This window comes from Lepisma saccharinum, chromosome 15 (genome assembly GCF_977018435.1).
Source record: "Lepisma saccharinum chromosome 15, izLepSacc3.1, whole genome shotgun sequence".
NCBI classification, from domain to species: Eukaryota; Metazoa; Arthropoda; class Insecta; order Zygentoma; family Lepismatidae; genus Lepisma; species Lepisma saccharinum.
Window position 1 is genome coordinate 78,943,171 of NC_139243.1, and position 16,921 is coordinate 78,960,091.

At 40.1% G+C, this 16,921-nt stretch overlaps 1 protein-coding gene across 1 annotated transcript in view; it reads left to right on the top strand.

Annotated features, from left to right (window-relative positions):
* Nucleotides 1–16,921, top strand: part of LOC145999353 (uncharacterized) — a 266,207-nt gene that overhangs the window by 179,473 nt on the left and 69,813 nt on the right. The window contains exons 30-32 of the mRNA XM_083136293.1: nucleotides 11,763–12,077; nucleotides 13,477–13,660; nucleotides 15,291–15,447. Coding sequence (XP_082992419.1) covers nucleotides 11,763–12,077; nucleotides 13,477–13,660; nucleotides 15,291–15,447 — 656 coding nt within the window. The remainder of the gene's footprint in view (nucleotides 1–11,762; nucleotides 12,078–13,476; nucleotides 13,661–15,290; nucleotides 15,448–16,921) is intronic.

Genomic DNA, 16,921 nt, shown 5'->3' on the forward strand with positions numbered 1-16,921 from the left:
CACTTTTGCTGGTGCTACTAAATCACTTAATATATCGTACATTCTTCCGCCAGCTACCGAAATTAATGTACAAACTCTTTTATCTGCTGCAATATTATTTGCCAAACAGAATTGGTCAAATCTTTCAATGTATGATTGAATATTGCCACGTTCCACATCGAACTGTTCAAAAAACTGTACATGATTACTAACCTCCATTATTCATAGCTTCTTATTCATAATAAGACTAATCTTCTTATACACATTATTCTTGTTACCTTCGTTCCATTTTCATCCTCGTCGCCAATTGTAATGATCTTCAATTAGGCAAAACGTTAACGAACAAAACAACATTTATTTAACTTAAAACTTCATGTTATAAAAACTACATGAAATACATTTGACAAAAGACAAAAGACAATCTCTCTCCAACTCGAGTTGTTCACAGTATCTCTTCTACAATCTTTTATCTTTTTCTTAACTTCTATCAATGCATACCATATTGGGGAAGATAAGCTTCGTGTATTCACAAAAACGAGTAAGATCATCACAATATGCATTACAGTTTGAAAAGAAGACAAGACAAAAGTGTTTTTTTAGTATGAAACATATATTGAATATAGTAAAATATTAGTAAGAAGTTAAGCCTCTCAAACAAGAAATAACACGTATATGAAATTTGATATGTATGGCATATAAAGTTCAAATTAGGGATGGCCAAACGGATCCGGATCCGAAAAATCCGGATCCGTTCGGATCCGGATCCGGATCCAAAAGTTACGGATCTGGATCCGGATCCGAAAATTCCGGATCCGGATCCGGATCTGAAAGTTTCGGATCTGGATCCGGATCCGAAAGTTCCGGATCTGGATCCGGATCCGATAGTTCCGGATCTGGATCCGGATCCGAGAGTTCCGGATCCGCGGATCCGGATCCAAAAGTTATGGATCTGGATCCGGATCCGAAAGTTCCGGATCCGAAAATCCGGATCCGGATCCGAGAGTTTCGTATCTCAATCCCATTATAATATTACCACAACTTAAAAGGTATTATGATCTTCGATTACAAAGAAATTTTTCGTTAGCCCTACAAGAATTTTTTTCAAGTGTTGTTCCTAAAATACTTTGCTACGCATCGGCTAACACACTCGTGCACACGTGTCAGAGGTGATTTTGTAAATGCCATTGAAACGAATATGTATTCATTCGAATGTATTGGAAATTAAAACACACATAAATGTGAGACATTCCATTCCAGGATGAAACCTTTAACACATATAACAAGATAGAAATGTTATACAAAAATTATACAATTGTTCTACAGTTACAGTTCTACAAATTAAAATAAAACATTATAATATATGCAGTGTTAAATAATTACAAGGGAGGTTATCTAAGTATCCCCCTCCGATTTCCATGAAACTTGGCAGGTGTATAGTGGGGCCCAAAGGCAGAATTACGTGTTTTTTTGTTTCAGCTAAAAAACTGTTTTAGGGGGCAAAACCCCCTCAAATGTCAAGATGAAGACAAATTGAAGTGAGGATCTGACCCCTGTGTCCCCCTCCGATTTCCATGATACTTGGCAGGTGTATAGTGGGGCCCAATGGAAGAAATACGTGTTTTTTTTGTTTCAGCTAAAAAACAGTTTTAGGGGGCAAAACCCCCTCAAATGTCAAGATGAGGACAAATTGAAGTGAGGATCTGACCCTGTGTCCCCCTCCGATTTCCATGATACTTGGCAGGTGTGTGTATAAACGGGCCCAAATGAAGAAATTCGTGTTTTTTTTGTTTCGGCTAAAAAACTGTTTTAGGGGGCAACCCCCCCCCTCAAATGTCAATATGAGGACAAATTTAAGTGGGCATTTGACTTATGGGTCCCCCTCCGATTTCCATGAAACTTGGCAGGTGTATAGTGGGGCCCAAAGGAAGAAATACGTGTTTTTTTTTTTTGTTTCAGCTAAAAAACGGTTTTACAGGGCGAAACCCACTCAATTGTCAAGATTGTCAAGATGAGGACAAATTGAAGTGGGGATCTGACCCCTGTGTTCCCCTCCGATTTCCATGAAACGTGGCAGGTGTATAGAGGGGCCCAAAGGAAGAATTTCGTGTTTTTTTGTTTCAGCTAAAAACTGTTTTAGGGGGCAAAATCCCTTTCAAATGCCAGGATGAGGACAAATTGAAGTAAGGATCTGACCCCTGTGTCCCCCTCCGATTTTCATGAAACTTGGCAGGTGTATAGAGGGGCCCAAAGGAAGAAATACGTGTTTTTTTTGGTTTCGGCTAAAAAAAACTGTTTTAGGGGGCAAAACCCGCCTCAAATGTCACGTTGAGCGATTCTCATGAAATTTGACAGGTGTATAGAGAGTCCGTATGCCCCCTGTTTCTTCCTATGCCATATTTACGTGGTTTCGGGGTCAGATCCCCACTTCAATTTCTCCTCATCTTGACATTTGAGGGGGGGAATGAAAACACACATAAATGTGAGAAATTCCATTCCAGGACGAAACCTTTAACACATATAACAAGATAGAAATGTTATACAAAAATTATACAATTGTTCTACAGTTGCAGTTCTACAAATTAAAATAAAGTTCTGGATCTGGATTTCGGATCCTATCCCTACTATACACCTGCCACGTTTCATGGAAATCGGAGGGGAACACAGGGGTCAGATCCCCACTTCAATTTGTCCTCATCTTGACATTTGAGAGGTGGTTGCTCCCTAGAACAATTTTTTTGTCGAAACAAAAAAACACGTATTTCTTCATTTGGGCCCTGCAAGTTTCATGGAAATCGGAGGGGGAGACTTAGACCTCCCTTGTAAGTGTATTAATTAATTACAAATCGCGCACGCGCGCACACACGCTATATATATATGTGTGTATGTATATTATATATATATGTATATTAGCAGGTAACAATATGTTATAAGCACATTGTTACTTTCCAAAGAAGCGCATGTGGGATGGCAAAACGGATCCGGATCCGAAAATTGCGGATCCGGATCCAAAAGCACCGGATCCGGATCCGAAAGTTTTGGATCCGGGTCCGAAAGTTCTGGATCCGGATCCGAAAGTTCTGGATCCGGATCCGAAAGTACTGGATCCGGATCCGAAAGTTCTGGATCCGGATCCGAAAGTTCTGGATCCGGATCCGAAAGTTCTGGATCCGGATCCGAAAGTACTGGATCCAGATCCGAAAGTTCTGGATCCGGATCCGAAAGTTCTGGATCCGGATCCGAAAGTTCTGGATCCGGATCCGAAAGTTCTGGATCCGGATCCGGATCTGAAAATTCCGGATCCATGGATCCGGATCCGAAAAATTTTAGGATCCGGATCCGGATTTCGGATCCGCTAGGATCCGGATCTGGCCATCCCTAGTTCAAATAGGTTCTATAGAGGCAACAGTTCGTGCCTGTAGCTCTCGTTTTGTTTTTGTTTCTCAGGGCAATCTCGCTGGCAACTGTAGTCTGCCATCATATTCTTGTCCCGTCGTCTTTAACATGCTCTTTTATGCCATTACGTTCTCCTAGCAAATGCACTGAGTGACCAACTGGAATGGGTCCATAAACATTCCCGACTTGCAAGAGAACACACACGAAACTCTGCTTATAGCTGTCGAGAAATACTCCCAATTCTTTGGACTATACGAGGTAAGACCTAATTGAATGAGAAGACCTGATATATCATGGCAGTAATGCTTCTCTTCTGAAAAGAGTGCCACTAAAATCTGGTCTCACTTTCGGAAATATGACACTTTTTCTTATTGGTGCAGTGTGATTTTTTCTTTTGCAGCCTGGATCCTAATAACTCAGCTACTTTCTCATGTCTGAGTGAAGAAGCCACGATCCGATATGAAACAGAAAGGGCCTCAACGATGGAAATGCTTTCACCTTGTAAATCAAGGTGTCCTTGGCTCGATATCCGGTGAGAGGCACATAGTGGTCGGATACCACTTTAAACTTCAGGTCCAGCCCGATTATCTTTTCTGTGCATAAAGTGGACTTAAACCACACTCAGTCTATCAACAAAAGGTGTTTTAGTGCGTGGTTAGGGTAGATGTAAGTGCTATTGTCCACCTTGATATGATCCACATTTTTATGTGACGTCACCAGTAGAAAATATGTCACTAATGTATTTATTTTTGTCAAGGAAAGCGTAATTTCTTTGTTATTATATGTAATAATGCACCTTGTTTGTAATGTATATATTTTGTTTAATGTTTATTGTATGTTATGCTCTATTATGAGTAGTTTAACGTATCTTCATGTTTGCGAGAGTGCACTATGTGAATTTGTATTTCTAAACATGTGTAGATAGTGAGTGATTCATCTGTACTTGAATTTGTGTTCTCGAAAATAGTTTAAAAGCGAGGATATCGCGTAAGAAATAACACACTTTTTCGCCACGGATCGACGAAGCTTTTAAACTTAAAAAGAAGTCCTCGGTGTTGTGCATACATCTTGGTATGGTAGTTCGGAGCGCAAGCTAGGCCTATGTGATCATAGGCATGCCGATAGCCACGCATTGAGTTCATGCGTTTTAGTTAAGTCAATTCATCGACAAAGCGAAATCCTCGCCTTCGTCTCAAGTATATTTGCATTATAATTGCAATAAATAAAGAATAAAACATTTAAGTTTATACATACTGCAGTAATGTGGTTTTATTTCTCTGTGCTGTGAATATTGTATTTGCCTAACACTATCCCTGTACCTGAGAGGAGTCTGTGTACTTCACCGAGTCTCATCGTTCACCGCTGAGTATTATTAAGTTAATATTAATAGTAAAATAATACAACGCGTGAATTTACAAGAACGTTGTAAATACTAATGGGTGTTCTTTTCCGCAAAAGTAAACGTTTCAAATTGCATGATAACTGTAGCATAAACAGCAAAACCTGGTTGGTGTTTGAAATCAGCATTTGAAAAATTACATAGAAACAGTTGAAAAATCTAATGCAACAGAAAATGAGAAAATAATTGTTCCCCTGTGATATAGAACAGAAAAAAGATAGACCAGGAAAGAAAAAAAGCAATAAATGTTAGACTGAGAAGAACAGAAAACTGATAAAAAGAGAGCGGCAGAGAAAGAGATGGACATCGAGCGATAAAATTCCTATATAGGAATGATTAAATCGGTGCCCTATTACGATCAAGAGCGCCCGGAAGGGGGTCAGAAGGTGTACTTTCCCCTTGAGATTTCTAGAAAGAGTTCATGTAATTCGAAATGTTGAATTGCAGCTGTATTTCATTACAAATAGTACTGTTTTCTTTTATTTACAAGCTGTAAGTTACAGCAGTTAACTGCTACGTCCAACAAAATAACGAAAGCACCAGAAACATTACAATCGTGTTGACTTCCGTAACTAGAGGTGTGTGGGACGGATTGGTTAGGGAGATTTCATAATCCCGACGTTCCGGACTGAGAAAATCGCCATTTCCAAACTAGATCGGGAAAATTTTAAAATTTTCTGACGCTGTAAAAATCTCGAATTCGACACACTATTTTCCCTTCAAGTAATTTTTGTGTTCAATTCTGGAATGAGAACTGTTAATTTGAAGATATTTCAGACCCTTATTGCAGGAAATACCCAGAATTATCTTTAAAATGCCACCCATTGAACTACTCGGCTGTTTGAGATTCAGAAAACTTTGAATCTGACCAGAACAATTCATTTTGAAATCCTCTTTTTTTTACAGTACCCATCGGCGCATAAAGGAGAGAAAAAGTACAAAAAGACAAAGAACTATTCATAAATAATTTATGGATGTTTATGCAAAGGAAGCAAAGGAATCCAGTTTCTATTTAAATAGCGGACTCAAGTCTGAACTTCTCAACAATGCCAAAGTACACTGTGTACACAAAATGTCCGACACACTTCAATTATTATTAAATTAGAAACTAATGAAGATACAAATAAACTGGTGTCAATGATAGATAGATACACTCAAACAGTTTTATGTCCTGTATCAATACACTTCTACATGTGCTCCTTTTGTCACACGGATAGTGTCAAGACGATAATAGATTCCTCCCATGTGGTCGAGTCAGCATGCCGACATCCACGGTGGCTATGAGATTGTTTATTCTGGCTTTCAGTTCATCAATATTCATCACTTTTGTAAGGTTCGTCAACATAGTCGTCTTTTGAACGAACGCTTTCCGGGAGAATTGATTTGACTGGGTTCGATTCCTTGGCCCTGAAGGTCACCCGGCACAACACCATTAGATTCTATTTTTCTCTGGGACATGTGGCAGATACTGTCTTTAGGCAAAAGTGTGACAAAAGGAACACATACAGGAGTGTACAGATACAGGACATAAAACGTTTTGAGTTCATCTATCATTACCACCAGTTTGTACCTTCATTAATTTCTAATTTATTAATAATTTAAATGTGTCAAGACACTTTGTGTACATCCTGTGTTTATATTTTCAATTCAATTTCAATTTTATAATATATGAGGCCGAAACACGCCTGCTTAAATAAAGACCATTCTATTCTGTTCTATTCTATAATAATAAACTGTAAAATATAATTTTCTATGATTATGGGCGAAAACGTGAAATCTTGCTCTGCCCCCCACCCCACCCCCGAGAAAAAATCTTCGGGTCCTTGATTACAATACGTATTAACAAAAGACGGCGAAAGGGGTGATTCCAATGTATGAAGACAGACTGAAAAGAGAGGAAAATAATAAAGGGAAGATCCAAAAAGAGATACAAAGAGTAAACGGAAATCGACAGAAAAGAAGAGAGAGAGAGATATTGAGGAGAGAGAATAAACAAACAGATAAAAAATAGAGAAAGGAGCAAAAGAGAAAGACAAATAGAACGGAGAATTGAAAAGAAAAGAAAAGAAAAGGGAAGTGATGAGAGACACAGACAGAGGAGAATATACAGATAGCCCGAGAGAATGATAGAGAAAGGGAGAAGTCGAAAAAGACAGAAAAAGGAGAAAGAAAAATATAGGAGAAAAAGAGTATAGAGAGAGATTAGAATAGACGAAAAAGACAAATAGATGAAAGGAGAGGAATGGAAAGAAGCTGGAATAAAAACAGGAAAAACGATGGAAGGGAAAACGAAAGAGGAAAGAAAGTACAGGAACGACAGAAAAGGAGAGAAAAGGCAGAAGGAAAGAGAAGATTAGATGAAGCAAAGGAATGCGAGATAACGAAACGCCGATAAAGGGAGATAAAAAATAAGATTAAACAAAGAAGAAGGAGATAGAGAAAGGACAGAAAAAAGGAGAAAAGGAAAAGCAATGATCAGTCATAGATTGATTGATTGATTGTTTGATTTGTTGTTTTAAGTCCACTTTACGCACAGTAAGGCTAATTGGGACTGGACCTACAGTTTAAAGTGGGATCCGAACCACTTGTGCCTCCACCTGGTATCGAACCCGGGACCCCTTGATTACAAGCCTGCGACGCTACCACTGCGCCATCGGGGAGGCCCGATCAGTCATAGAGAAGATGCAATGAGAAAGAGACACATTAAAATACATGGAAGGGAAATGAAGGGGAGAACAAATATGGACAATTAGTAGAGAGAAAAAGGAAAGGAGACATTTATTGCATTACTTCCGTCGCATGGGTGATTATTGCAGTTATAAATTATATAAATGCTACGCCGAGAAATGTAATGAAATTACCACAAAGAGAGAGAGAGAGAGAATGGAAATTAGAGAGAGGAGGAGGTAATTTATGAGATAGAGAGAAAAATATAGATAAAAAAAACATATCCTTGATTTAGGTGCATAACTACAGAGCCACTCAGATAAAATATTCACCAAAGCGATTTTGTAGACTTCCGCCCTTACTATTTTCCACCCTGCAATCCCTAATTAAAAGGTGGGAACCTAGAGCCCTAAGAAAGCTCAGCCTCCATCCGCCTACATTCGAGGATATACTCTTATGCCCTGGTGCCTAAAAAGATCATGACATCTTCCTTACGATGGTGGTTCCCTCGTTGTTCTTTTGTCTTTTCTTTATTTTTCGATTTTTACAAGTTGTCTTGTACAGACATTCTGCAGGATCAAGTCCCTGGGCTGTTCAGGAATTCTGGTCCAGCCCCCGATTACACACATAGTACGTACAAAAACTAAATCAACAACCTGCCACATACCTACATAATTATATTGAAATAACAGTAATGACTTAGCTTAACATGCTACATGATTTTCTAATATATTCATATATTTATTATGTCATGCAGTAGCAACTTAAGTCCTCCTCCGTGGGCGAGCGGTCTAAGGCGCTGTGCTTTGGACTCCGACTGAGGAACGGCATGGGTTCGAGTCCGCCTGTCTTCAGTCTCCGGCTTCTTGGCCTGTGTATAGGACCGGTTGCAATCCACCATCGTGAGGAAATTGGGGAGCTACGAGTGAGTAGCGTAACCCGGTCTCGGAAATCTCCTACAACGGCTGAGGGTTCGACGTGCTAACCCCCACGTCACCCCATTACCGGTTGAAGATCTCCATACCTCTATGTAGGATTGTGGGAGGGAGACTGGCAGTCAGGAGATAGGCCAAGGCCCTTCGAGGGTTGTCGTGCCACGGGTTAACTAAACTTCGGCAATGTGCCGATTACCATAGCAAATCGCTTTAGCATTCCCAAACAAACCTAATTATATCTGCGGTTTCTTAGTTGTCTAGAACCAGAAATTTCGAGGTAGCTATGGTGTACCTATCCCTTCGCTAACACCGCTTTCAGCACGTCATTAAAAAAAATCTCGATTTTAGCAATAGCCACTACAAGTTATCTCAGTAAGATGTAAGAAAATGCTTGAAGCGCATAGCTAATATTTGTATTCTCTTGCTCAAAAAAAGAAAATGATCTTTCATTCTTTGCTTTTTTCTTTATATTCATTTCTCTTCTCTTCTCTCCCTTTCTCTGCCGCTTTTCCCTATCACTCTCCATTTGTGAGCCTATTCTCAATCATTCTCTGTCCCATGTATCTACTCTGTCTTTTCCTCTTTCACTCATTTCTTTGTTTCTCACTGTTTACTGTATTGTCTATTTCTCATCGACTTCTCCTCTTTTAATTCCTCTTATGATTTTCTTTCATTCTCTGTGTTTTCTTTCTTTTTCTCAGCTTTCCACTCCTCTCATTGTGTCTCTATTGTTCTCCCTGTCATTCTTAATCTGTCTTTTTCTTCACTCTCCCTGTCTCTTCCTCTTTTACTATTTCCCTTTATCCCTCTGATTCTCGCTTTTCCTTCACCCTTTCTTTCTTTCTTACTCTCCCTGTTCGTTTTTTTTCTTTTGATCTGTCTCTTCTATCTTCCTCTTTGACGTGTTATTGTTTCTCTCTCTCTCTCTCCCTCTCTTAAATTTCTTTCCGTTCTGTTTATTTCTCTACTTTCTGCCCCTTACTCTTTCACATGATCTATCTGTCTATCCTGTTTCCCTTCCTTTATCCACCTCCGTTACACTTTCTCACTTTTCCTCTATTTCTCTTGTCCTGTATACACTATCTCCCTCTCTCATCAGTCTCTCTCCTATTCCCTTCATCTGTCTTCCCGTCTTCTCTATAGATCTCTCCTTTCTCTCTCTCTCTCGCTTATATTCTCTGGGAACACCTCCGCCATCTTGAAACACCCATTCCTCCACCTTAGGTTAATACACATCGAACACAGTACCACACATGACATCATCGCTCGCTTCTTTCTCTACCCCTCTCGTTGCAATTTATTAATATTAGTATTTATTAAATATTAGGTTCATTTATGTCTTAAAATACTCTACAATATATGAAAATTGAGTTCGATAAGATTTGTCGCTGATTTTCCTTCGTGTTAATCATGGCGCTTCATTTCAAAGAGTTAGGTTAGCTTAGGAGCACTCGAGTAAAATAATCCGGTATTTTTCAACTACAGTCCCTACCAAACGTTTAGGACCACCAACGTTTTTCATATAAATGAATCCTGACGGAAAGTTTTTGGTACAAATATGGAGTGAAATTGAATGGAAGTAATATAGTGTGTGAGGCATATATTGCCGAAAAATTATTGGTATACTTCTTCTAGTTCTTGAGATACGAAAGTGGAAAATCAAATTGCTTAACTGAAAAATCCAGCATTTTGAAGCACAGATGAATGTGTATACCCGTAACCGACGTCGTTATAACAGTACTGAAATTTTTCCAGTATTGTGGAACATGAACGAAGGTTTTGGCGCATAAAATTATCCACAAAAAATTCTCATGTTTTATTATTTTTTTTCTAAAATTCGCAAAATAAAAAAAAAATACAGCGAAAACTGAGAGGTCTTCAGATAACAATATCTTCCTCAGCGACTGCGCTGGAGTGAACAAATTTTATCAGTCATTAGTTGAAATGTGTGTCAATAGATGTCACAGAAAGACATATCTCGAGTAGCAGCATTGTGCAAGTCCAAACGTGTTTTCGTTACACTTGATAATAAACAGGCTGTTTGAATAGCAAGCTACGTGATCATGGGGAAAAAATCTGTGCCCCTGGCCGTGAAATGGCAAATAATTGGTATGTACAGGTGCAATAGGTCTCAGAGAAATTGCAGTTGCATTGAATGTGAGTAAAACCTGCGTGAAGAACACAATAAACAAATTCAAGCTGCAAGGTACAGTGGTTGATAAACCACGCTGCGGCTGCCTCAGGGTAACGTCTGTACGCGAGGACCTAATTATCGCGAGAGTGGCAAAGAATAACCGCAAAGTCCCTCTTCCAGCGATAATGAGGGAATTTGAAGATTTCACTACTAAAAGGGTCTCAAAGATGGCCATTTCGCGTCGTCTGGGGGAATGTGGATTTGCGTCTTACGCTCCTCTCAAAAAGCCATTGCTCAACAATGTACATAAGAGAAATCGTGTGAAGTGGTGCAAAAATAAAAGAAACTGGTCCATGGAACATTGGGGTAAGGTCCTTTTCAGTGATGAATCCAGATTTGTGCTGTACAACTCCCGAAAAGTGAGAGTTTGAAGGACAGCAACCGAGAAACTTCTCCCCGAATGTCTCGTGCCAGCTGTTCAGGGTGGGGGTCAATCAGTCATGATCTGAGGGTGCATGTCTGCTGCAGGGACCGGGATTTAAAGATTCATTCTTGGCTACAAGGATTCACGAGAATACATCGAAAGAATGAAAGATAACATGCTCCCGTCCGACCAGAAGCTGCACAACGGGTACTTCGTCTTCCAGCAGGACAAAGCGACTTGCCACGTGTCAGCAGCAACAATGGCTTGGATTCAAGCGAGGGAAATTCCATTGTTGCCTTCGCCAGCACGAAGTCCGGACCTGAATCCTATAGAAAACCTATGGAATAACATTGGTCTTCGTGTAGCCAACGCCAGCCAAGTAATGTCCAGGAACTTTATGAACAGATCTCCGAAGTATGGAGTGAGATTACGCCCCAAGAATGCCAGAAATTGGTCCGCAGCATGAGAAAACGTGTGCAAATGTGCTTGAAACTTAAAGGTGGGCCTATTGACTATTAAAATTTCACACTTCATTCATCTAATTTCAGGAGCAATTATTGTTTCCAAGTATATTTTCAAAGTTCAGATTTTTTGATTTTACAAATTTTACCTTTAGTTGCATCTATTAGTTATAAGTGCGTTAATATGCCCTTACACTTTCTTGATCTTGATTTACCTTTCAATAACATTACATAATACTTCCAATTTTGTATTAAAGTATTTATTTCTTGAAAAGCACTCGCATATGTACTGTTTCTGTTTGCGCTGACATGACAAGGTGGTCTTAAACTTTTGGTAGGGACTGTACTAATATAACACCTTCAATTCCAGAGAAGATATGCCTGGGTGGGTTTGGGATCACTTCCACGAATCCCCAGCGATGTCCACGTACTTCGTGTCCTTCATTCTGTCGGAGCTTGTGAAAGGAGAGACGAGGAACATCGCGAGCAGCAACGCCACTATGTCCATCTGGACGAGACCTGGGCTGCTGAGCCAGGCAGACTACGCCATCGACATCGGACCACAGATCATGAGGTTTTACCACCAGTACCTCGACTCCACCTATCCGCTGCCGAAGCTCGACCTGGTGGCAGTTCCTGAATTTGAGAACGGAGCTGTGGGAAATCTAGGAATCATTTTATTCCGGTAACAAATGCTTACTTCAATTCATGTCGCTATATCTTAAGTAAGACTTTGCGAAACAGCAGGTTGATTGATTCGTTTTGTTTATTTTACTTCACTTTTCTGCCACATTTGGCTCATCGCGAAGATGATAATGAGTGGTGGCATGAAAAAATCGATAACGGAACACTCACACCTATGTCTAGGTCGGGATTCGAACCCGGAACACGTGGCGTCGTGGAGCACTGTGCTGACCACTCCGCCACGGAGGTCGGCGTGAGTAAATATCGTACAAAATCCTTATAATCATTTCGGAATGCATGTCACCAGCTTCTTCTGTAACACGCCAGCATCTTTGCGTGCTTCCTGGGCGTGTAAAAGGTGACTTGAGAAGGAATGCTAAAGTGAACCTCCCTTTCATGTAGTACACAACGTTAACTGCAATCTTGCAGTCGAACGAGGCTCTGGTGCCTGTACCAGCGGCTAGTAAAATCCTCTGAAGAAATTGTGTCGTGTCGTCCATATGTGTTTGTGATCGCCCTTCATCCATACCATCGCATCAGCATTCAGCCTCATCGTCGCGATTAGTCAAAGTGGAAGAAAAGAGACGTACAATAACGCAGTTCAATCAGTCGAATCATCTTTACCTACTGGTAACGCCGTTGACTTGTAATCAATGGGTCGCTGGTTCGGTCCACGGCGAATGCACTGCACATATTGGTTGGGATCCAGCCTTAAACTATAGACTCAGTCCCGATTAGTTTATCAGCACGCGAAGTGCACATACAGCAAACTTTGAGAACTTTAATCTGCCGGAAAACTGATGACTGTGGTATATTATGTTTTTTCAGCCAGTGGCGGCGATTGGGTTTCAAAACTGGGGGGGGGGGGGGTTAAAGAGAGTATATTTCCCTTTGTAGGTAAGGTTTAGTATAGTGCGGGGGCCAAAAGTGGCGAAACGTGGGGGGTAAACTCCCCCCATAATCGCCGCCAGTGTTTTCAACCGTACAAGAGGGCCTCCCAATGGCGCAGTGGTAGCGTCATCGCCTTGTAATAAAGGGGTCCCGGGTTCGATACCCGGTGGAGTCACATAGTGGATTCCACTTTAAACAGTAGGTCCAGTTCCAATTAACTGTACTGTGTATAAAGTGGACTTAAAACACCAATTCAATTCAATTCAACCGTACAAGAACTTTTCAAACTACAATGAGCAAAGCTGATAAAAGTGCCAACTATTCAGAACTTGACAACAATATATATATGAAATAAACAATTTGGTGAACATAAGAACCTATTAAATTCCAGTTTATTGTACCCTTTGACACGTTAAGATACTAAAGAATGCGTCTTTATTTCTGAATATGAGCGTGCAGTACAATTGTGCACAAATGCAGAATTAAATATGAACCTTATGTTCTTGCAGAGAACCCGACGTGCTGTTCAACCCGAACGTGTCGTCGGTGATGAGTCAGCAGAAGGTGGCCTCCATCCTCGCCCACGAACTTGCCCACCAGTGGTTCGGAAATCTCATCACCCCAAAATGGTGGACGGATTTATGGCTCATAGAGGCTTTCGCCAACTACATGTCGACGCTGGCCATCGAAAATGTAAGTTACAGCACACCGGGAGTCTTATAAATAATTGAGGAGGTTACGAAAACTTATTGGAAGTATAGTATTGAACTTAGGTTAATGAAACCAGTCCAGAACGAACGAGGAACGCAAACAGCTTATTTTTACACCTACACATGTTCTATGTATGCACCACGGGTGACATAGCCACGCATCGACACGAAAGTCTTCTTCTTGACACACTCGCATCAACATGGGCCTGTCGATAATGTCTATCGCGGCTGTGATACGCTCCCTTAGGGCTGCGATATCACGTGGCATCCATGAGACGGATACCCTGTCTTTGATGAAACTCCACAAAAGGAAGTCACACGGTGAAAGGTCGCGTGATCTTGAGCAGGGGTTCTCAACCTGGGGGGCGCCCCCCCCCCTAGGGAGGCGTGGTGAGCAATGACAAATATATACATGAATTACCCCCCCCCACACACACACACACACACACAAAAAAACAACTTGTGTAAGTCTCAGAAAAGAAACTTCTGCAAATAGTTCTCTGGCAATAGATAGCTGGCAATTTCAATTGACACGAAATCTGTTCAAAATAGAAGTGGGCTTGCTTCCTTATTCCCTTCAGGAGCAGGCAATCGACCTAAAATGTGGTTCTCAAGCAAAAGCAGAGTTCCCAAACATGACTGTTGAAGATTTTTGGGTAAGCTATTTTGCTATGTATCCACAAGTTGCTGCAGAAGCTGCAAGGTTGTTGGTGCAGTTTCCAACAACGCATCTATGCGAGTCTGGGTTTTCTACGCTGACTCAAATCAAATCAAAATACAGAGCACGGCTGGATGTTGAAAGTGATGTGAGGTGTGCATTATCGCAGTTGGAACCAAACATTCAAAAACTTGTGAAGGAAAAACAGTGCCAGCCCTCACATTAATTGTGTTCTTAAGAATTAAAACCAAATGATGTAGCTTGAAATTTTAACTGCAGTGAGGGCAGAATCCTTTGTAATGTAGGCCTATTAAGCACTTTTTTAATTAATGAAAATGTTCTATCAACAAAACAAGTATTATTTTTTTTAATATCTCTAATAATAAAAGCATTATAAAATATTATTTGAGTTAGATTTATTAACCCTAACAGCAGGGTGCTATTTATAGGGAGGATGGAGGATTCCCCCCCTTCTGGGTACTTGTGTCCCCCCTCTGCTTGATAAATTTTATCCATGGGGGATTTGTAATATGGCATAAAGTCTCATGCTGTCCCTAATACAGTCAGTAGAATTCCCCCCACTGGAAATTTCTTAAAAACAACACTGCCCAACAGCACAGTAGAACTTTTGTACATCAATAATTCATTAGGCCTAGAGGGAAGGTGCATGGACTAATTTGTGGACGCAAAGGGGGGCACAGGCCCAAAAAGCTTGAGAACCCCTGATCTTGAGGACCAAAACATTGCGCAAAACACTGTGAGTGATGTGGGTGATTTGAGTGTCGCCTAGCGGCAGGCTGTCTGCGTTCCTCGGCCGTTCTGACTGGTTTCATTAACGTAAGTTCAATAGTTTACTTGCAATAAATTTTTGTAACCCCTCAATTTTATGAAGCGCCTGGTATTTATCACACAGTGACAAAATATTCAACTATGGGTGATTCATTTGTATTTCTAGGTCGAGCCCCTGTGGAGAGTGTCCGAGATAAAGGAGGTTGACTATTTGCTGAAAGTACACTCCAGGGACTCCATGAGAACCACGCATCCGATTACAATGGAGCTACACGATCCAGGATCTTACTTCCAGATCTTTGACAAGATCTCGTACAACAAAGGTACTAGTCATTTATGTACGTAGTGTGTTAGGAATCTTTCAGACCGAAGCGACACGCAACACGGTATGCCCCCAATAATTCAATATTAGCATACACTCACTTTGCATTAAACATATAGGGTTTTTTTCCTTGTACCTTATTTCTTATTTTTTTCCTTCCTCTGCATTTACCAATTTTGATTACTGTAAATAGAAAAGCCTCAGAGGTTACGGAACATGAAACTAACGAAGGGCAGTTTTTGCCCATGTCGAGAAATAAATAAAAAATCAATTATTACCGACGGAAAAGTACAGTCGTATTGAATTATTATGTATTATTCTTTAACATATTACCTTGCAACAATAAACAAATAATAAATACTATGCAAACAATAACATTATTTTCAACTACCATATCTTCCTTTTGTGTACGATTATCCTTTTGTAAATGCTAGTTTCAAATCGCTGTTCATCTATCGTGGTTCCGACAAAATTTCTCAACATAAATCAAACCGAAAGAGGAATTTAATACAATAGCAGCACGTTCGGTGTCGAATTCACTATATATTTCAAAGGGGAAACAGTTGCCTGTCGTAAGCGCAAGGACAAAACTATCGTGGTGCCATCTGGAATTAGCTTTCCCTGAACAGCTCATTAACATTGCATGTTACCTTCCCATATCAAATTGTAAAGTTCTACTACAAGCACATGATCTTGATAGAAACATGCATCAGATATAAGACTGCTTATAAATGTGTCCATAATTTCTGCGTCATCTCCATGTCCAACTTTGGTTACCTGCGGATGCCAAGAAAACGTCCTGTCTGATATGCGAGACATAAACCAGTGTTCGCACAGCTTCTTTTCACAAGTAACTGAGTTTACTTGAAAGTAACTCTAAGTTACTTGTACATCTACATTCTGCTGGATATTTTCTTGAGAACAAACTACACACTATCATTGATTATTAACATTTATATTAATGTCTTATGTTTCTCGTACATAATATATTATTACAAGAACTAAATGATGGAACAAGGGGTCGCCTATGCTTGAATGATCATTCATTTCCTTCTCTATATATGCACATACCATAATTTTTATCTTGTTAAACAATTACTTTTTCTATCTCCACTACCACGTTCAAAATGAATGCAGCAGTACATTCAAAAACACTGAGGTTCTCGCGTGCAATTGGAAATGGCCAATTGCAATGAAGTGTGAATTTAGGGTGCCACGAAACTTAGCTTCCCTGCTCAGACGATTACACGAAAATCCTTTCGCCCTGGCATCCAGAGAAGATATATAAATGGAAACAGAGTTGCCAAGTTTAGCTCCTCTCCCTCTTACAAATTTCCAAGTTAAAAATTTAAGTGTTGAAAAGTAACTGTTGATAACGTTACTTCTTTTGAAAAAGATAATTCTGTTACAGTTACAGCTACTTATTTTTAAAAGTAGAATTCCTCAAAAAACCTTTAAAAGTAGCAAGTTACAGT